At 37.2% G+C, this 23416-nt stretch overlaps 1 protein-coding gene across 2 annotated transcripts in view; it reads right to left on the minus strand.

Annotated features, from left to right (window-relative positions):
• Positions 1-20268: 20268 nt before the first annotated feature.
• Angpt1 (angiopoietin 1) overlaps positions 20269-23416 on the minus strand; it is a 211740-nt gene continuing 208592 nt past the window's right edge. For both annotated transcript variants that reach the window (XM_090339262.1, XM_090339261.1), the window contains exon 9: positions 20269-22700. In XM_090339262.1, the coding sequence (XP_090195388.1) occupies positions 22540-22700 (161 nt within the window). In that variant the 3' untranslated portion in view covers positions 20269-22539. The remainder of the gene's footprint in view (positions 22701-23416) is intronic.

A 23416-nucleotide genomic window follows, 5' to 3' on the forward strand; every position in this document is an offset into this window, starting at 1 on the left:
ATTGCATGGTATCCATGCTGCCAGTTCCATGTATATGAGATGGAAAGTTGTCCTGCGTTATTTTTAAAGGCAAATGGTCTCCTAATAGCAATCCTGAAGAAAGCAGAAGGGTGTTACAGGTCAATGGTTAACTGAGAAGAGCTTCAGAGACACTCGTGTGAGGTCTGGTTCTAATTAGTAGTTCATCGTACAGAATACTAAACACAGACAGACGCTCAAGATTAAATTTAAAAAAGGAATGAAAAGAAGGCCATTTTATCTAAACCTTTTAAAGATTGTTCTGAATAAATTTTCTTCTAGTGTTTTATTACAGGATATTGCCAAAGTTTGCCTATTTGGTGTATGACTAGAACTGTTGCAATTTCCCTGTGATCTGAAAACATTCCTGTTAGATTTTCTTGTGAGTCAGCAACTTGCTGGACATCACACAGTCTGGTCAATTAAAATGAAGTTGTTTTTTTTTTCTTTTCTTAAATTAAATTATTCCATATGGAACAGCTTGCAAATTGCTAGAGATCTCATTGGTAAAGTTGGGAGCTCAGAGATGAAGGCCAAAAAACTGTAATGCTCTGTAAACAGAAGTGATTCTCTTTCTAAAATTAAGAAATGTCATTTTGAAATAACGTGCATGCTGACCCTCGGAAAAAAATAACCTGTGTCATTTTCCAGACCTTTCCTTGTGTGTGCAGCTTTTACAGAGAAATACAAGTAACAGAGACCCAAAGACACCCAGGTCTCAGCCACAAATGTTTGATTGCAATGTATTTTACATTTTATTTAATAGCTTTATATTAATGCATATAATTATAAGCTGAAATATTTTGTGATAATTTGTACAAATATTAATTAAAATATTCATATGCTTAAGTAACTTTTTACAGAAAGCTAACTTAAAGCACTTTATGGCATTAATAAAACTCTCTATGATGTAGTTTGAAGAAGTGGAGCAAAGCAACAATGTCTACTATCAAATCTCTACAACAGACAGCAAAAGGTGAGAAAGGCCAGGAGAGGGGATACCTATAAACTGCTATCAGCAGAGAGCCCAGAGATGAGGTCAAAATCCAGGAGCTGCTGAAGCTGTGATGATCAGAGGACACACAAAGGTTTGTCACGATGGCTGGCCTTTCTTTTGGTGGTGAGTCTACAAGCAGCACCTTCAACTTCAGCTTTCAATGAAAGCTCTTAACATTTAGGAAGTGGAACTTGATAATTCTGGGATTTTTTTAAAGTCCTGAAAAGTTTAATTGTAAAAACTACAAGATAGAAAAGAAGGAAAGAAAACAAGTCAAGTCACAAGTCTTCCCAGGTAAGTTCCGGACAGGCCCAGGGACAGATACCTACAGATTCCATCAAAGCAGTAAAAGTGATCTGCTCTGAAAAGTAGAAATTTCAGAGGAGGAGTGGGGCTCACAGATGCAGAATCTGCCCCTCCCTACCCATACCTCCCTGCAGTTTTTGTTTGTTGGTTTTGTTTTTAGGATTTTATCGTGAATGGAAAGATTGCCCACACAGGAGAACAATTGAACCCTGGACAGCTGTCCAGATCATCTGTGGCTTTGTAAGCCAGCTGCAAGAATGTTTTAATATATAAAAGACAAAAATGTTCATCCAAAAAATAAAATAGACATTCTTGCAACCCCAAAACCAATCCCCTAAAGTTAACCACATCACTTGTGCTGTGAATCCTTAACAATATGCTGAATTAAGAAATCGAGCTCCAATGTGGTGAAACTGAATCTTTACCTTCAGAATGAAAACAAAAATTCAGAGTTTCTAGCTTCTAGTTCCAGGAAACAAACCCACACATGAGGAGAAAGAGAGAAGGAAGTCAATGTGGCAAAAGGAAAGCCGAGTGGCACAGCACAACCTGAGGCACTAGATCCTTCTATGGCAGATCTCCACATAGGGAGTTAAAGGAAGGAAGCAGTTCTGTCGTTCCAGGTTTAGAAGCTGAACATCCAAGACTAGCGTGGCCTTTGGTGGGACGAGTCTTGGGTGTCCGATGGCTCCACACATGGCCTGAGGGGATAGTTAGCTCTCCTAGCCACTCCCATTAGGGTCACAGATTACTGTTCCTCCCTGTTTGCCTAGCACACACTTAAAGGGCTTGTTTTGGTCCCAGAGCAATCACCTTTCTTTTCATCTTCAAATCCCCTAGTGAAGTGTCCCACGCAGCTCTTGTCATCCTAGAAGGTACGCCCATCTTCCAGGTGGATGATCTCCACTTACACTTCACCACATCCAGGAAAGCGAATGAGGGGTGGAAGATTCTTGTGTGGTTGTCCGCATTTGCTGACAAGAGCCAGAATGACTACATGTCTATTCCTTTAATCAAAGTCCTGTAGTCATCTCGCATCTCTAATAACTATAACGGCGGTATATATGCAGCTGGCCTGTGAGATGCATTTATAGTTTTCCTCTTTCTTTTCATTTTGTTTCTTTTTCTTTCCTTCTTCCTTTCTTTCCCTCATTCTATCCTTCCTTCCCCCCATTCTCTGTCTGTCCCATTGTCTCTGTATTTCATTCAGTATCTCCCTCTCCCCTTTCCTCTCTCTCTCTTTAGTTTAGATAGGTTCTTTTTATACAAGTGCCTGACCTGGATGTCTTCATCTTCTTGCCTCTCAGCCTCCCACCCAAGTGACTATACACCTGGCTTCATAGTGTTTCTCTTCTTATTCTTAGACACAAGAGGTAGAGGTATTGCTATGAGGAAACTGAGGTCCAGAAAAGTTTGTTAACTTTTACAACATAACACAGAGTTGAATGGAATGCACTCAACTCTATGTTTTAATGGGAAAAATAAGAGCTATCTTCAAAAGCTTTTCTATGTATCCCAAGTATAGTTTATGATACTATTTAATATAGATCAAATCAAAATATGACATACATTCATAGTGAGGATTGACTAATTGTTATTGACTCAGAGCATGTTTGAACTGAATGAAAGAGAAAAATATATGAGAATGGATCTCTAGCTATCTAATAGTTTTAGTCGAGAAATACAAATTATATGCATTTATTATATGAAACGAGATGTTTGTATATATATATATATATATATATACACACACACACACACAAAATGTAGAATGGCTAAATCAACCTAACTAGCACATGTGTTACCTCTTGTACTTATCATTCTTTGTTGCTAAAATTGAATTGAGGTCTACTATTTTCAGTTTTCATGTATTCAGTGGTGGCTATTGAACACAGTTGCAATGATCTATAACAGATCACTTCTGGGACTGAAGTTTTTCAACAAGAAGTTGTGTCTGCCCTGGTGGTAGTGAGAAGTGTCCCTTGTCATTTCAAGAAATGCCCTTAGGTTGTCTGAAAAGAAGGGCTGTTTTGGACAAGGTTCTGAGTTCTGAAGCATTCATCACCTGTCAATGTTCTGTTCTGATCAATTAATTTTTATTCATATCATCATTCAGGAATTTCTACCAGATATTTTCTGTGGACAAGTGTATACTCAGTTGTTAACAGCATTCTGCTTGAGGACTCCACCTTATGGACCCCTTTATTCCTGGAAAGTTTTACTTCATGGAATTCGTCTTTAAAGATGATTTGTACTCATTATACTCCTAACACTTTCCTCACATAGATACCTTCTGATGACTGTAAGCCATCCATTATTGGCAGTTATTTCAAGAAAAAAAATTGAATATGTGTAACATATGCTTTGTGCCACAGTAATATAAATGTCCAGAGAAGAATCAAGCTATAACAGATTCAGCTGTAAGTCTTGTCTGAAAGCAGGAATAATTGGATAATTCTTTTAAAAAATCAGATCATATTACTTTCTGCTCACAGCTATCCACTGCCTTCTGAATCATCTGGGACAAAGCCTAATTTCTTCATTACTACACACATATGGACATAGCATAGTTGTCACTAACTTCCACAGTCTACTTGATCCCTTTCCTCCGTGACAATCTCTCACACACAAACACACCAGGCTGGTGCCTGCCTTCAGGTGCTCTTTCTTCCTCTAGAATTCTCTCTTCCTTAAGTATTTGCCCTCTCATTTCTTCAGAAAGTTCTAGTGCTGACTAGAACTAGTGATTGACTTTCTCCCAGTCAGTATTTTCTTTGCAATGGTTTGGCATGAAAACGACCTGTTCCTTCAGTGGATACAGGATTTTATACTATATTACCATTTACCCACGGCATCTTGTTAAAATAATTTTCTATCTTGTTATTGTCTTCTATTCCCTACTCTCATTGCTGCATTTTATCCTGAAATGGGCTTTAATGTTGTTCTGTCTTGTTTATGACATATTTAAAAAACTAATTCTGAGTGTGTTGTCATTTACCTTAACTGCAGAAAAGAATATTAGTACAAATCCTTTTTTTTCACCAGATATCAAAGTTCCTCTAAATGGGCTTCCAAACTGGAATTTAGATGCATATTCATATCCAAGGCTTCCTTGCAACATCAGAGGAACTGTTGGTGGCTTTTTATATGAAGGTTTCATTCATGTAACTTCTCTGACAGCTATACATTTTTGGGTGGAATTCTCCAGTAGTTCAAGCATGTATACCAGTAGCATTTTTTGCTCAGATATACATATATGTTTTTTGTAGTTGGGGGAAGACTTTTTCATTTCCTTTCCTCTTTCTTTCCTTTTTTTTGGTGCTGGTACTAGTGCTAGAACTTAGGTTTCAATCATTCTACTCAACTTGTTGCTCATGACCAGTGTCCTACATTTGAGCCATCCCTCCAGTCCAGCATTTTTTCTGGTTAATTAGAGATGGCATCTTGCAGCTTCAAATCACGGATCTTCTAGGACTCAGCTTCCTCAATTGCTAGTATTACAGGTATGAGTCATGACCATATGTTACAAAATGACATAAATATCATTGGTTATTCCTTTCAATTTGAGGCACACTCCCTAAGATGCTAAAATAACATTTTTTTCACCTTCTTTGTTTAACACTTGCAATCTGGTCTTTAGACTTACGAGGTTACAAGGAAAGATTAATATCCTTTAGTCAAATTGAAACTGGGAATTGTTCCTCAGCATTTTATTGACAAGGTGGGACTGATGGAGACAGCTCATCTGGATGCCAGGACAGGGCAGCACACCTTCCTCAGTATCTTCTATGTGACAGAATTATGAGCAAGACGTTACTGTTGTAGGAACAAGGAATACTCAAGTGAGTTTTCTTATTAACATGCCATTCAATTTTATATCCAACTGACTAGCATATACTTAGGATTTGACACAGCGGTGTCCCAACTGAATTGATCATTCCTTGTAATAAAATGCTTACTTTGTTTTTATGCATGGTGCCACCACAACATTTTCCACTCTGTGGGTGCTCCACAAATATTGACTTAAAATTTGGAATTTCAAGTATTATAACACTGGAGGTTATTGGCATCTTGTACATGCCTTTTGTGAACTACAAATGTAGTAAAACTTGGAGCTCTGCTTTGAAACATTTCCACTGTGTTTTGGTCCGAGTTATACAGAAATCCTTAAAGTAAGGGAAAAAAATCCTCTCTTAGTTATGGCTATTATTTAAGGCCAATAAGTAGTGGTTAGTTAGGGAGAAGTTTTAAATTTCAGGCATGTTTTTAGAGACTCAACCTAATAATACAATTAAGTAGGGGTCAAGAAGTATTGTTTGTTTTGGTCATAGATGTTAAGTATCCAAAAGAAGCACAAGTGCAATTCCCCAGTAATGATTTTTGGAGTTCTACTGCTGCCTTTGATGTAGGAAAAAACACTGAGCATTACTGATAATAATAATCCTTTTAGGGTTTGAGTTTAGTTTCAAAATGGTAACAGATACATGTGACATTTTAATATGTATGTCAGGTACTTTGAAGAGCCAAGTTTTAGAGAGCCATGATGACATATAGCTCCCCTTAAGGAAATTTGTTGTGAAATCTCCTGGTTTAAGTGGGGTGAAATTACACTTCAGAGTACTAGAGAATTAAAACCAAGAAGTTGTTTGGGTAGTTAAGGCCAAATTGTGGAGTGCTGACAGAATGAATTTAACACTCATAGTAACAAAGAGCAACCACTGGAATGTTTTAAGGAGGAAAATGTCTTATTCTAGTTCTAATTAGTTTTGTAGCAACGGGAAGCTATAATGTTGAGAAGTAAAGCTAGAGCATTGAGAATAGTGGAAAGCAGAACAGAAGAATGAATTTTCACCAAAGTCTTAGAGGATTTAATGGAAATTCTGAATAGCATTTTTGCAGGACATAAAAATAGAAGGCATCCCAGACAGTCAGATCCAAAGGCAAAGAAATGGGATTGATGTGGATGACATTTATGTTTCAGGAATCACACTTGGAAAAATGTGGCTGGAATACATTTCTGGTCCAGCTCTTAGCACTCTAGTATATCAAAGCTATGTTCTGAATGGCAGATCCCTATGGATAGAGAACAAATGGAAATAGAGGTAACTTCAAATGATGAAAGATGAAAAGAAATATTCACAGCTCTAGCAGCAGCAGGGCATGACAAAATCATAAGCCACAATGTATATTATATATAAGGAAGGCCTTCATAAAATCCAAGCTAAAGATAAATCTGCTGGTAAGTCATTTACGAAGAGTTCATGCGGCTCTGAATTGACTCCACTGCCCTTTCCCTTTTTTCATCTTTTTCTTTTCTTCCAGATTTTGATTTTTGGATTACAATTTCTTCTACTTTTTTTTTTTTTTGCCAGTCGTGGGCTTGAGCTCAGGGCTTGAGCACTGTCCTTGGACTTTCTCAAAGTTAGAGCTTTACAATTTGAGCCTCAGCACCACTTCTGGCTTTTTCCTACATATGTGGTACCGAGGAATCGAACCCGCGTCTTCGTTCATGCTAGGCAAGCACTCTACCACTAGGCCAAACTCCCGGCCCCAATTTCTTCTACTTTTTAATGAACATGCAAACTTTCAGAACAATAAAATTATTAATCTGATGCAAGTAACTGATAACATGTTCATGTAAAATTAGTATAAAAAAGATTTCTCGATTTAGGTTTCAAGGATTTGAACAAAGAGAGTGTATACCATAAGAAATCAACCAGGAACTTTCTACACCAAAAGAAAAATGGAGTGTGAAGACTTGTAATCAAATTGTGAGTTGATATGTCAGGCTAAACTGATAAGACTCTTTTATGGCTAATCTTATAATGCTGTATTGTTGGGAGACCAAACTATTTTATTAATGTTTGCTTGGCAAGCTAGAAAGCACATGATATAAAAGTATCAAAGAGTTCCTTCACCATTTGCATAATATGGATTATGCAAATTTTTCATGAATGTAAAGAACACTGGGCAAGGAATCAAGACAGAAATGCTCCTTAGTGTCTGGTCATTGACAAAATCTTCATAATTCTTTTCTTTCTTTTTCTTTGCATGTTTTTGTCTTTGCTAGAAACTAAACCCAGGATGTTTTGCATGCTAAGCAAGTACGCCACTGTTGAGTTACAACTTACTCTTCATTTTTACTTACTTTTTAGAGAAATTTTTGTTATCATATACTAGTTGTAAAGATTTCATTGTACCATTCCAGTAGGTGCATACAAGTGCTGTGATCAAACTGATTTTGTCTCTCATGTCTTCATCCTCCATTTCACCATTAAATTTACCCTCATTTTCTCTCAGTTGGTTGCCACACAACAGAGCTTGTATTTACTTTCCTTCACTCTTTGTTTTACATTTGCTAATGTCCATTATTTGTATAATGGATTTTCTCTGTGTGTGATATTATAAATGTGCGTATATTATTATTTACTCATCTATTCTATTGCTGTCTCCACCATTTTCTTTTCTTCTCCTTACTTCCCCTCTTCTATCAAAGACTTCCACAATTACCATGATGCTCTCCTTGTCTATCTCTTTCTGTCTCAATATAAACAGAGACAGATAGATAGATGAGAAATATATATATACACAATTATGTACGTATGTATTTATCAAGTCTATATTCCACATAGGAATATAAACATGCAATATTTTGAGGTTGGCTTACCTGACTCAACAGGATCCAGATTTATCCAGTTTCTTGCAATGATGTAAATTCATTCTTTCATGTCTGGATGATTTTGTAGGCTGTATATGTACCATATTTTCTCTATCCTTATTAATTCGATAATTTGGATGATTACACAGTTTACAGAATTGCAATAAACATGAATATGTATGTGTTTCTCTTGACGATTGTTTTAGACTTCATATATACCGTGGGGTTGTATGGCAGAACTATGTAGAGTTTGAAAGTATCCCCATGCTGATTTCCAATGTCTTTCTTTTTTGTTGTTGTTTTATTGGCTTTCCTTGCTTTATTTTTTTTAAACTTAGTTTTATTGTCAAGGTGATGTACAGAGGGGTTATGGTTGCAATTTATTTTCTGAGAAAATCCAAGGACATTGTCAGGTTATCGGTGGCCTAGACAAAGTAATATGTCTAGTACATCTAGTCTTGGAACTGATGCTATGGTAGAGGGGACACCTAGATACATGCTTTCTACAGTTATTATTGTATAACAGAAATATACTACATGTTACATGGTGTCGGGGTTTCTAGCACTCTTTGCCTCCTGACCAGCAGGAAGGGCAAAGAGAACACACCCCAACTAAGACAAGACCAAGAAAGGATAGGGCGGGCTGGCCGCCTTCACCCAGCCCTCCCTTCTCCAGAGGGAAGGCACAGATGCGCCAGGGAGAATGTCACAGCAGACTCGTTTAATGGGAAGATACCAGGGGCTAAAGTAAGAAGCAGGAATCTATTAACATAAAAGTAGGCAGGACACGGGGAGGTAGGTGCTGTCAGAGAGGGCAGCAAGGCCAATCCATGGGTTCGAGGTAGCCTTATTTTACATCACAAACCATAGCCAAACCTCCCAACCAGGAGACAGGCAGGTTGAATCTCCAAAACCAGGAAGTGAGCACTGGGCCATGAGGTAGGCCTTTTACCTTTGATGTGACGTGCCCCACAACATGGTATTTAATTTTTTTAGTCTGTGTAATAAAAGAGCAAAATCTACAAGTATGATAAATTTCAATAATACATAATGAACCCAACATGTTTGAATCTGTATTCAATACAAAACTGGTGAAGTATTATACATCCTTCTAAAAAAGCTGTCCAAATCTGGGATGGATCTTACAGTATAGCACATCTTACTTTTGGATGAGCCACCTACCAAATGTATGACAATATACCTTGGGTACATTGAGATCAATGTACAGTGGCATTGCATGATGGGCTTGATTATAAGAACCACTCTTTAGTATTTATAGCGCCTTGAGTTGCTCTTTACCTTCCATTCTTCAATTCTCCACATATATAATTGCATAATGAGAATAGTGCCAATCATGGCATCACACAGGTAAAAAGGCAAATAGTAAGTATGAAATAAAGAGTACCTATAATTAGTGGTCATACCACTAATAATTTTACTAGTACTCTGGATACATGCTAATTCTTTAAACTGTAGTTGTGGTTGTTTAATCACTAGCAGTGATAATAGCAGCAGCAGCAGCAGCCAAAGTTCTGGTCCTCTAAGACACAGCATCTATAAAGCACTGCTGCAATGGCTTAGGTATACAAACATGACTCTAAACAGATAGCCTGTGACTGAGGACCCATCCTCAACTCAAGTGAGTCAAAGGTAGCAATTAGACCCTTTTCGAATCCCTTGTTATCAATGGACATGGCAGACATTGTGGGGAGTTGTATATGAAGGAGGCATAGGAAAAGTCAAGAGGTCATCCATTCAGGCGAATCAATAGGGTGAATCAGATCACGTCCATGCCTTCTTGTTCTAAACCAAGTAACCTAATACACTTATCTAGCCATTACTCTGGAATACAGTAGAGTATTCCAGTATAAGTAGGGTTGATAGAGTGGGAGAGGGGACTAGTTACATAGTTTTAAAAGCTGTGGATAGCAAAATAATCCTGGAGATATTGCCTGTTTTTCTTCTGTTTTTTTTTTTCTTCTTTTCTTCTTTCACTCATGAGAAAGGTAAGATTTCTTGCTCCTTTACTTTGAAGAACAGATATTTTAAAGTCTGAATTAATTTGAATAGATTTCTTTGTCTGAGGTGGTATTTGAGAACCTGGAGTTCTTGAGACTATACTTGGTTTCCAGGAAGTTGGTTCAGCAAGTATGACTCCAAACAGTCCTGGTTTTTAGATGGGGGAGTAGGTTGCCCTTGGAGAGTGGACCCTGTGCTGGCGATGTTATAATGTAACTTCTTATACCTCTTGACATAAATAAAACTTGACGTTGAAATTTCTGTTTTGTTCCCCTTCCCCCCACCCGCCCCGCCATATGTCAGGGTCATTTGAAAGAGGCCTCCTTTCCAGAGTGGTTATTTTGGGTGTCTTGCCCTGGTTGAGTTGCTCTTCATATATATATATATAATCATGGGGCTTGAACTCTGGGCCTGAGTGTTGTCCCTGAGCTCTTCAACTCAAGGCTACTGCCTTGAGTCTCAGTGCCACTTGGAGTTAAGAGTCTCATGGTCTTTAGTGCCCCAGGCTGGGCTGGATTTGAACGTGATCCTCAGATCTCAGCCTCCTGAGTAGCTAGGAATACAGGTGTGAGCCACCTCACCTAGCACTCTTCTTGATTTTTGGTCCTAAGTGTCATATATGTTTGACACAGCTGACCAGAAATGTGAATATGGAGGGAGGTGTCTTCAGGTCAATGACATGGAATATGATAAAATAGAATCTATATTGAAGGCGCCAAATATAGTTTCAGAACTTTTATACCGTGATAAGGGAAAAGAGCCCTTAAGCTACTTTAAGGTAGTTTTGATGATGGAGTTGTGAAGATTTATAGAAACAAAGCAATTTTATTTCAAATGTAAATACTATATTATTCCTTGATTACATATATGTATGATGTATGAAATAAGACTTATAATAAATACTTGTATCTCACTTTTATTCTGAAAGCAAGTCAGGAAAGTGGATACAAGTAAAGCTTATCACAGATTAATGATTGAATGGATAATTACAAAGAACCTAAAAAAATGTTTTAGTACAAAAAATCAGTGTTGGGTCATTGGCCTTAGGATAGCTGATAAATAGATAGATAGATAGATAGATAGATAGATAGATAGATAAGATAAGATAAGACAGATATAAGGGATAGGTTAAAATTGACAGGCTGTAAGGCAGTCAAATAGATTGATAGACAGGATAAATAAAGTAGGTAATAGATACATAGTTGCAGATAGGGTAGATAAACTAGATGATAGAAGAGATAGATGAAAGAAAGATAAAAAAGGTTTTGCTGCCTACACATCACTTCTAAAGCTGAAGATTATTTTCTTGTAGCACAGTATTAGATTCTCTGTTTGCATCCATGATAGGCAGAATTCTATGGTGAACCCTAAGTTCTTCTTCCTCCTGTTGTACTTGCCCTGTACAATTCCCAAGACTGAGTGTGATGCATTGGACTCTTTCCATTGGTATCTTCCTTTGACATTTGATAAACCTATGTACTTAGGTCAAGCCTGTTCAGATAATCAGTGGCCAGGAACTAACTATGACCATCACCCTCCATTAAGTAAGAAAATAGAACTTCAGTTCTACAACCCTGAAACTTAGTTCTGCCAATAGTATGTTCAGAAGTGGGGCCCTGAGTTCCAGATGAAAATGTAGTCTGTTGGCCCTGAGAGCTCATGGAGCGGGAAGCTCAGTGCATTCTTGCAAAACAAAATGAGAATTTGAAATAAATATTTACAAAAAACTTCCTTGCACAAGTAAAGTTTTATACTGGAAAAACATCTTGAAATATTTTAAGACAAATAAATATTTACCATTGTGTTGCTAGAAACTATTTTGAGTTTTACCTAATGTCTTTGAAGATTGAGTTATATGTTTTGCTGGGTGCTAGTGGCTCCCAATTATAATTCTAGCTACTCTGGAATCTGAAATTTGAAGATCACAGTTCAAAGCCAGCGCAGCCAGTAAAATCTATGAGGCTCTCCAATTAAACACACACATACACACACACACACACACACACACACACACACACACACACACACACGCACACAGTCACACAGACAGAAACATATACACACACACACACATAAAAACAGAAGTAGTGTTTCTGTTTCCCTTGCCCTTTCAGGGACTGGATAAATTTATTTACAAGGCAAAGGTACAGAAAACTAAAAACAGAACAAAAAGAAAAAACTACATACAGGATATAATAAGAACCTCTTGTTTCCAGTTCTTGGAGCTCATGTAGATATACCATGAACCTAAGCACTTAGTAATTGGGCTATTGAGAAAGAGGAGGAAAGGAGAGGAGAGTAGAAGAAGCAGAAAAGGAAGAGAAAGAAAGACATTGGGAGAGAGCAAAAAGGAGGAGGAGAGGAAGAAAGAAAAGAAAAAGAAGAAAGGAAGGAAGAAGAAAAAGGAGGAAGAAAAGGAGGAGGAGGGAAAGGAGAAGAAAGAAAGGAAGAAGAGAAGAAAGAAGAAGGAGGAAGAGCTAGAGAAAAAAAAGGAAGATGGAAGAAAGGAGTAAGAAGACATAATAGACTGTAAAAGGATGACAAGATGGAGGAGGAGGAGGAAGAGGAGGTAGGAGGAGGAGGAGGAAGAGAAGAAGAAGAAGAAGAAGGAGGAGGAGGAGGAGAAGAGGAGGAGTGGGAGGAGGAGGGGGAGGAGGAGGAGGAAGGGGAAAAAGAAATAGGATGAAGAGAAGAGAGAACGAAGGAGGAGAAGGGATGGGGGAAAAGCGGGAGAGACTTTTGAGACGTACAGGTTTTTCCAGTAACAGCCTCTTTTGCATAGTTAAATGTTTGGAGACACTGCTCTCATCTTCTATGCTTCTCAGTGTCTTGCAGAAATCTATCCCGAGTCAGTCAACAAATTTATTGATTTTTGTTCTTTCTACCAAGCCCCCTCTCATCCAAGAGGCCTATTCTTTTTCTTAACCCACAAATGAGTATCAGTCCAAGAGGGACTAAATGGGAACTTTTGTTTTCATAGAATAATAGAAATTCCTGTGTTTTCTCTTCCCTACCCTAGACTAAAACATGGTCTCCCCTCTTGGAGTCAAAGGGAAGGAAAGAGTGTCACACAAGATTGCTGCTTTCTGAATACCGATTCTCTGTTAGTCACAGCTTGCACATGGGCATTTCAAACATCAAACGATATGTTTTAGGCTAGGATCTAATGTTGTTAGTTGATAGCCATTAATTGTGATGAAATGTCAGCCACATGCTTCACATTAGCACTTAAATATTCTAATTTCTTTTTGCATGAGCACTTTGATGTTTGGGAAAAGTATCTTTATAATCTTGTTAAAAGCAGGAAGACATGTGATTGAAATTTAAATAAATTATTCTGAAATACTATATTGAAATATAAATTACATATATTTATTTATTTATTTATGTATGTATGTATGTATGTATGTATGTATTTATTTATTTATTTATTTGCCAGTCCTGGGCTTGGGCTCAGGGCTTGAGCACTGTCCTTGGACTTTCTCAAGGCTAGAGCTCTACCACTTGAGCCTCAGCACCACTTCCGGCTTTTTGCTATGTATGTGGTACCGAGGAATCGAACCTGGGTCTTCGTGCATGCTAGGCAAGCACTCTACCACTAGGCCAAACTCCCGGCCCCAAATTACATATTTTAATACAAAAATTTAAAAGTGATTTTATTGACCATTTCAGTTTCTCCTTTTCTTTTTTTTTTTTTTTTTTTTTTTTGCTAGTCCTAGTCCTGGGCTTGCTAAGCAAGCACTCTACCACTAGGCCAAACTCCTGGCCCCTCTCCTTTTTTTAATATGCTAAAATTCAATCTGATTTTATTTATTTATTTTTTATTTTCAGCATGTATAGAGGGGTTACAGTTACATTCTCTCCTGGTTGGGTTTTTTTTTTTTTTCCATGTGTCACGTCCATTCAATCTATCAAAAAAAAAAAAAATCACCTAATTTATTTTTGTTTACTATTTCCAGACTGTGGCTGGAACTAAACACATACCCAGGAATATAAGACATGGGACAAAAACTCCAGGAGCTTATAGTTTGCAAAAGAGGACAGCTAAAAATCACTTGATACTTAATTGGAATTCAAATATGTCTTAAGCACGATACTAAGTTCTTTGTGATCAAAAATAAACTAAATAACACCAGTAAGGTAATCTGAGTAAATCTAATCTCTGATGTAAAAGCGTTTATCAAGGTGTGAGAGTAAACAAGGTAATCAACAATTGAGTAGACAAGTCAAGCGATGAAAATTTTTCAATGTAAATAAAAGTAAATAAATATAAAATGCTGTGTAGAAATTCTGATTTTTGTAAGTTGAAGTTTGTGGCAACCAGGGATTGGGCAAATCAATTGACACCATTTTCTAACCACAAGTGCTTAGGTCCTATATCTGAAATATCTGGGTAGTTTTCATCAAGTTGCAGACATTTAAAAATTATGATATCTGCTATGATGATGTGTGATCAGTGATCTTTTATATTATTATTGGATTGGCAGGAGGGGAATGGGGCTTGAACTCGGGCCTGGACGTTGTCCCTGAGCTCTTCAGTTCAAGGCTACTGCCCTACCCTTGAGCCACAGCCCCATTTCCTGTTTTCTAGTGATTAATTGAAGATAAGAATCTCTCGGCTTTGTATTGTCCAGGCTGACTTTGAACCTTGATCTTCAGATCTCAGCCTCCTGAGTAGCTAGGATTACAGGCATAAGCCACCACACCTGCCCGGCTATTGGATTATTTTCTACCTCATGACAGGTAGAGAGTTTATTTAAGAAATGCTATGTGTTTTTTGTTTTTTGTTTTTTTACTGTCTTACAGGCTGTCATGCAGTTTCTTGTTTGTTTGTTTGTGTTGGTCGTGGGTCTTGAACTCTGGACCTGGGCATTGTCCCTGAGTTCAAGACTACTGCCCTACCTCTTGAGCCACAGTGCCACTTCTGGTTTTCTGGTGTTTAATTGGACATAAGAATCTCATGGACTTTAGTGCCCGGGCTGGCTTTGAACTATGATCAACAGATCTCAGCCTCCTGAGTAACTAGGATTACAGGGAAGAGCTACTAGGGGCCGGCTTGTGCAGTGTCTTACTTAACTTTTGGGCCTCTATAGTCCCTGAAACATATAACTATTGAAATTAGATAAATTAATTGCCCTGTAATGATCTTTATGTGTCTAAGTGGGAAAAAAGTTCTGCATTTCTCACTTTAAGTTAAAAGAAGTAGGAATGAATTTAGAGGTCATTATGTAGAAGAGAACCCCAAAGCTAGACGTCTTGTGCCATTTAGCGAAGTTGTGAATGCAGAGGAAAAGTTCTTGAAGTAAATGCAAAGCACTAACTTCAGTGAATATAGGGATGGAAGGAAACAGAACTGCCTTCTTACTGAAAGATCAGAGCAGCCACAACATCTCCTTTAGCCAAGGCCTACCCTACTCCACAGTAAAGCAGCAATTCCATCAAGGTTATACAGGCTGAGGAGACAAGGGAGCTGTAGAAGACAATCTTGATACTCTCTGAGGCTGGCTCATGCGGTTTAAGGAAATAAAGGGTCTCAGTAATGTTTATAAAGAAATAAAGAGATGAAGCCAATACTGATGGAGGCCATTCAGAAAAAGTGTCCAAAGGGTTTGCTAAGATGACAGATGAAGGTGACTGTACTAATCCTTAGGTTTTCAATGTACATGAAACAACTTTGCATAATTTAAGCCTTATATAATTTCTCATTTTGGAAGAAAATGCCATGGTATTCTCTTATAACTAAGAGAAGTTAGTGCCTGCTTTCAAATCTTCCAAGGTCAGTCTGATTCTCTTGGCAGGGGCAAATGGAATGGGTGATGTCAAGTTTAAATCAATGCTTGTTTGCTATCCTGAAAATGTTAGTGTCCTTAAGAATTAGACTAAATCTGTGCTGCCTTTCCTCTCCAAATTCACCGGCAAAGCCTGGATGACAGCACATCTGTTTATAGCTTGGTTTGCTAAATATTTTAAATCCGATGCTGAGACTTTCTGTTCCGAGAAAAGATTTCTTCACAACATTGTTGCTCATTTTCAAAGCATGTTGTCACACCAGAGCTCTGATGGACATGTACAATGAAATCATTCTTGTTTTCTTATCTGCTACCTTAACATTCATTCTCTGCAGCCCAGGGATCAAAGAGTCATTTTGACTTTTAATTACCATCTTCTCCCACCTCCTCCTTTTCCTCTTCCTCCTTCTCTTCCTGGAGCTGTGGCTTAATAAGTAAAAAAAGTTCAGGAACAGCACCTAGGCCTTTAGTTCAATTCTAGCCCCAGGATCTGCATGTGCACATACACACACACACACACACACACACACACACACACACACACACACGCACTTTTTATATGGTTGTGGTGATTTCCTTTGGTGAATCTAGGTGAAACTAATGAAAATTTTCTGGAAAGGAATTTTTTCTCATTCTAGATGCCATTAAGAACATTCATGATTCACAGAAGGAAATCAAAATACCCACCAGCGCTGAGAAGTTTGGAAGTGGTTGCTCCTGACCTTCAAGGGTAATTTTATGGGGCTCAAGACTTCTGCGTGGGAATTAACTTCAGATGTGAACATAGCAGGAGGTCTACATGTGGGAGTAAAGGCTGAAGATGTCTAGAACAGCTACGATCTCACAATAAAAATTGGAACAGATGAAAGTGAATAAAGAAAGTGATCCTCCCGTTCTCTCTTTGGCAGAATCGGGGTTTAAACCAACAACCTCACTCATACTAGGCAGACACTACCATTTGAGCCACACCCATATTTCTTTTGTATTACTTATTTACCATGATGGCTGAATGAAAGTGGTCCCTTGTAGTAGACTTTATTTCTGGAGAAGATACTGTGAGTATTGTTGAAATGGCAACCAAGGATTTAGAATATTATATAAATTTAATTGACAGATCAGCAACCAGTTTCAAGTTATGAAGTGAGTAAAACACTGTAAAATTGCATCTCTACTAACAAAACACCTTCCAGAAAAAGAGGAGTCAATTAGTTAACTCATATGGCAAACGTCATCATTGTCTTATTTTAAGAAACAGGCAGTTCCTCCACCTTTTGCCAAGTATCACCACAATCAGTCAGCAGCTAACAGTATCAAAAAAAGCCCCTTTATCTGTAAAACAGTGAAGATTCTGAGGGGTCTCAGGTGACTTTCAGCATTTTTTAGCAATTTGGTATTAATTAAGGTATACAGATCTTTAAGTATAGTGTTATCTGGTGAATGTAACTACAACCCTTCTGTATATCACTCCAACAATAAAATAAAATAAAAAAATACATACTGTCATTTTTACATAGGATAATGTAAAGAAAAAGGTTATACATTTTATGACACTATTCTCTTCATGTAAACGGTTTGGAACCAAACCTACAATATTTCTAACACACAACTTGCAAACTGAGTTTAGGGGAAAGAAGAATCAAATGTCCCTGGATGTTCTCATTTGTATATACAAACATTGTCACCTGAACCACACCGGAGATGTAAAGTCATCTTCAAATGACACAGCTAAGTTTTTTTTTTTTTATTTTCTGAACTTTGAAAGGGGGGGCAAACAATTTAACATGTTTTGTTTTTCTTTAAGTATTCAGTGCTTCTTTATCAGACTTACCGCTCATTCTCATCGATCCCATCTTCTCCCTCCATCCACACTTGTTAAGCCTATGCGGTGGTTTTCATTGTATTATTTTTATATACCGAAAATTCATGGACCAAGAGGGAATTCTTCTGTTAACAATTATGATTCCAATCCACATTAAACTTCAGTATATCTCTGGAAAGTCACAATTCTGGGCAAGTAGGCTTTTCCCAGGTTTTCTATGACTGCTGTGAAGCCAGTTTCAAACACCATTGAAATGAATTGCCTACAGTTTCATCAGGCTTCCTTCTTTCCCCTTTCTTCCGTTAGATGGAGGTCATGTGGTGGCTCTTCCTCCTACGGGATTCCATTACCTTATCATCTCCTTTCATAGAGGAAAATGCTTCTCCTCCTACTTACGTTAGCCTCCCCATTCCTTCTATTCTTAATCCTGTTCCTCAGTGACCTCAAAATACTTGTTTTATGAAGAGCCTTTCTGTTTCTCCTTGTGGTTTCAAGTCTGCTAAAGATCTTATCCTTGGTGAGGAAGTGTATTCTCTGACACCACTCATTGTACAATCCATCACTGTCCTTGTTTGGATCACTGTAGTTTCTTTCACCCATATTAAGCCTTTCAAACTTCAGTGCCTAGAACTTACTTGAAGATTTTGTTAAAATGCATTCAGTCATCTGAAGTGGAACCCAGGGGTCTACCCGAACTTCTGTCACACCTCCTGCCTAATCTGCTCTCCTGGAAATCTAAGTTTCAAAATCCACATTCTAATTCTCCTCTTCCCTCCTCCTATTCTCATCCATGCATAACTCTCTTGATATCTTGATTCTAATTTCTTAGCTTTCAATGCTGCTTTCAAAATTCACCTAGGGACCCTTGAATGACAAATCCAGTAGACAATTTACAAATATAATAACACTTTCTGCTCTCTGTGGTACACTGTATTTCCCCAACTTTTGCTGTAATTTACTCACTGAGTTTTGTCTTTCCATTACTTCCTGATGTTCCTGTTGTATAAAGCATCTTTTTTTTTCACCTCCTTTTCAACGCTGTTTGTTTACCTGATCTTTAGAATTTTTCTATTTCATCAAGTTTTTCACTGAGGTTCATTTTACTACACACTATAGTCTCTTCTGAGAATTCATGAGATAGAATGGGTTAAGTAATTTTCTTTTTAGGAATTCCTTTATGACATTATATTTCTGGTCATTATCTCAGTTGTTGATACACAGGAAGTAATTGATAAGTAATAAACAGAGAAATATAGAGAAAACAATGACCTTGGCTTAGAAGCAACAACTGAGATCTGAGGATGATAGTTCAAAACTAGTATGGCCAGGGCAGTCCATAAGAATTTTTATCTCCAATAATCTAACAAAAAATAAGCCAGAAGTGGAGCTGTTTTTCCAATGGTAGAATACTGTTAGTGTGCAAAGGAAGCTTAGAGATGGCACCCAGGTCTGGAGTTCAAGCCCTAGGATGGGACTAAGGGGAGAATTTTTTTTTAAGCAGTAGGTTTGATGACACTCTTGCAAAGAATGCTATGAGCTATAGGAATACCTGTGTGTGGATAGGAGTGAATTCAGGGAAGGGATTCTGGTGCAACTGATACTCTGAAGGAAAAGAACATCCTTCCAGATGATTTTTTAAAATTTAGGTCATATGGCAGGGAATGGGAATGGAGTATGTAGGAATGACAATATTCTTTACATTGTTATTAATAATGAAATTAATAAAAATTTTAGTTAGTAAATAGTTGATGATTAACAAGCACTCAAAAATTAAGTACTTAATGAAAGATTTCATGTATTTTCTTATGATTATGCATGTTATCTGGGCAGTTTGGAGAACTGGGCCAGGCTCAACTGACCCTTGCTGAGATGATTCTAGACTTAACCACAAGTCCTCAGAGGGTTGGATGGTCTAGGGTGGTCTCTTGCTCTGTGGACCCTGAAGCCTCCTCAAACCCGAGAGAAGAGCAGCATCTTTTCCAATCATCGATGTAAGGATAAATGAAGGTTTCAATCAAATCAGAGTCTTAAGCAAAGTAAGACATTTCCTTACAGTGACTGATAAGCCAATGATTGCATGGAAAATGTGAAGAGTGAGTTGCATTCACATATTTCCTCTTCCTCACTGTGTCTAACCTAGATAATCAACTCACATTGTCTTATGTCACATTCAAAGTTCCAAGGTTAAGTGATCAATGATCACAGGATGACAAAGCAGTTAATAATTGCCAGAACACACACTCATGTAGTAAGTATGTTCAATGTATATATACCCCTTCAGTGTTATTCTAATAGGTCTTAGATTTCTTATCCCATCCCTGGCTGAAAATGCTTCAAAGATTGAGCCATTTGTCTTTTTGTCAATTTTTTCAGTGATTCCATATTTTCAGAGATTAAAAGTTAAAATTTGTAACATATTTACCATGAAATAGCATTCATATTATTTCCAATTTAAAAAAAAATCAAATGGAAGTGGCACCATGGCTCAAGGGGTAGGATGGTAGCCTTGAGCTGAAGAACTCAGGGACAACACCCAGGCCCAGAGTTCAAGCCCTAAGACTGACCAAAACAAACAAACAACAAAAATCCCCAATCAAATAGTGTAATGAAATTCACAGAGAAATCACATGGATTTTATTGAAATAACAATTTAAAGACACAATTCTAGTATGTAATTTTCTTATCCTGAAACAATTAAACACAAAAGGTACACATTAAGTTGCTACAAATATGTAGGTATTACACAATGCACATAATGAAGTCATAAAACAGTTTATACTGCTTTACTATAAATAAGTGGAAACAATATATCAATTTTTCAAACCCAGATAACAAAACAGTAAATATCACATTTTAATTCTTTCATGATTCCATTTATATTTCTAATATGGATTGGGAAAACAGTATTTCTAACGGCTGATTTCAATCTGTGAGAGTTAATAGAAAAGCAATTCACTTATTTTGTTTCTCTTAATTGAAAACAATCAAGAATATTTTACAGAGAGAAATCTAATGATGCCATAGAGAAGACATTAATAGTTAAAATAAAAATGTAAAGTACCTGAAAATATCAATTGTAAGGCAAAGTGAGGCTGTATCAGACATTTTATATAAATATAAAAAAAGACTTGATGATAAACATATAAAAAGCCATTTTCTTAAAAAATGTCCATTTTCCCAAGTGGAGCCAAGTCACATAAAAATAATGGACAAAGTTGTGAAGCCTGAAGTTTTGGCCTTATTACTTAAAAAAGTCTTTCCCTTTTCTAAGAAAGGAGACCCAATAGCTATTTAAAATTTCTTTCATAAAAACTCACATTTTTATTAAGAAACTCTTCTCTATTATAAAAGTGAACTTACATAGGCAGAGAACATTTCTAGATAAAGTACAACAGTACCTTAAAATTGCTACAAAATCTGTGCCCCCAAATTCACTTACAATATTCCCTAAGGAATAGTTTAATTAAGAGAATTATACCAGCTAGTAGAAAGAATTTTTTCAGTTATTCTGATGCCTAGGATTTTTTGTGTGCATTTCCCATATATATAATAGTCTTGTCATTCCTCTTAAATAGAATTAGTTTTTAAAGTAGAACTTGTCTAAAAATCAGGGCCTGAAAGAGAAAAGCCATGAAGCATAGTATATTTAATCAAGTAAAATAGTAGATGTGTTTGAACACTTGTATTAGATGCATGAATTATGTATCATGTTGCTTATTCCCAATCAAGCAGCTATGAGGTTTATTGTGGATGGTGTAAGCGATGCTATGTACAAAGATATTAAAACTTTTTCAATTTTCTATAGACTTCAAAATATGTCTTTTATAAAAACTGGGACAGGGTGAATCTGGCATGCATGTATTACAAAATTAGCAAACTATTAAATTAGCATGAAGTAACATGGTGAAGAATCGAAGATATAAAAATACTTTTAAAACAATGAAGTCACACATAGGTCTACACATGCAAGAAGATGATGTATAACAAACGGCTCCAGTTCACATGGTTTTTACCCCAACTTAATACATTCCCGATACTGCTTCCCTTCCCTGTTTATTGCTAAAAGAATATTTAAGAACTTGATGTCATAGTTCACATTTTTACATGTCGCTTCATCTATAAACATTTATATATATATATATATATATATCAGTCAGCGGAGTCAATGGAGATAGTAGTATATGCTAGTATTTTTTAACCTCCATCATTGATTATATGTCATATTTTTAAAAATCACAGAGTACTGGGATAGACATCATTCCCTCTTTCATTGTTATCTCTCATAATCTACAACTTTTTATGACTTATGAAGATGAAATGTACATCTGGCGCTGGGATGAATGAAATTAACCAACAAGTATGATTTTGGAAGTGAGCTTCTGAAATCCATTAACAACATCTACCAACTCAGGTAACAATGCTGTTGTTTTCAGAGCTTTCATCAAACTTGTGCAAGGGTCTGAAGTTTTTATTTGTAGGTTGGTATAGAGATAATCTCCATGTCAAACACATCTTCTCCACAGGATCATGGCAAGCCTGTTTCTATTCTTCGTGTGTATCCTTTTATTTTATTCATTTTACTTTTTTTTTAAAAAAATCAGTAAGCCTTAATTATCCTCCGGCTGTCATAGTTTCCAGATTGAATGCAGTAGTAGTTTAAAACAGCAAGCTGAGCACTCACTTTCCTTTCTAAAGCATGACAATGAAGGACAGTCTCAACAGTCAAGCCATGCCAGCACAGTGACCCATGTAGAGACTTTCATGAACTCAAAAGGCTCCAAACCCACAGTCAAGAACCTCAGCAACATCACATAGTGACCACTTGATGGGAGATGCTATTGTTTGTTTCAGAAGTTTTCAAACAGTTTCTCATCCGGCAGCTTCCTCTCTGGATTTCTTTGTGGCTGTCATCAACACTTTTGGCATTGTACTTTCAAAAGTCTAAAGGTCGAATCAACATAGTTGTGGAGCGTAAGGAGTAGCTGGGCCCTTTGAAGTAGTGCCACTTGATCCCGTTCAGCTTTCCAATATGTTGCCCAGCAGTGTAGAACATCCCGTTCAGATTGGAGGGTCCGCAAGCGTCAAACCACCAGCCTGAAAAACACCAGTGAAGAATGAAAAAAAAAAGAAGTAGAAGAGACAAGTGAAAGGAGTTGAACATTTGGAAACCACAGGAATGAATTGATAGAGAACTTTTTCATATTTGGTATCATAATTTGCAAATAGGAAGCACTTAGTAAGCCTGCTCCTAATTTGGAGTTGTTCTAAATGACACTGGTTTAAGATATACATATAATATATATATATATATATATGAGTAATCACTAAAAGAAAATGAAAACCATCTCTCTGTGAGACTTGTTGAGCCTGACTTCCCATGGTACTCTTCAGAACTCTAAGAAACAATCCAAGTCAAGTTGGGCACTGGCACTGGTGGCTCATGTCTTTAATCCTAGCCACTACCGAGGCTCAGGTTTGACGTCTTTGGTCTGAAGCCAGCTTGCCCAGGAAAATCTAGGAGGCATGTGTCTCCAATTAGCCACCAAATGACTGGAAGAGGATCTGTGACTTTTGCCTTGAGCAAAAGCAACTAAGGAAAATACCCAGTCATCAAGTTCAAGCTCCATGAGTGGTTGTACACACACACACACACACACACAGACTCGCACACACACACACTCATACACATACACACACACACATACACTCACACACACACGATTGGGTTGGCATTTAAAATACGATTAGGAAAATGCAGGTACTCATGTGATGCTTCCTATCTTGAGTCTTGTTGCTAAGAATAGAACAAT

This window comes from Megascapheus bottae, chromosome 9, assembly GCF_031878675.1.
Source record: "Megascapheus bottae isolate mThoBot1 chromosome 9, mThoBot2.hap1, whole genome shotgun sequence".
In the NCBI taxonomy this organism is placed as follows: domain Eukaryota; kingdom Metazoa; phylum Chordata; class Mammalia; order Rodentia; family Geomyidae; genus Megascapheus; species Megascapheus bottae.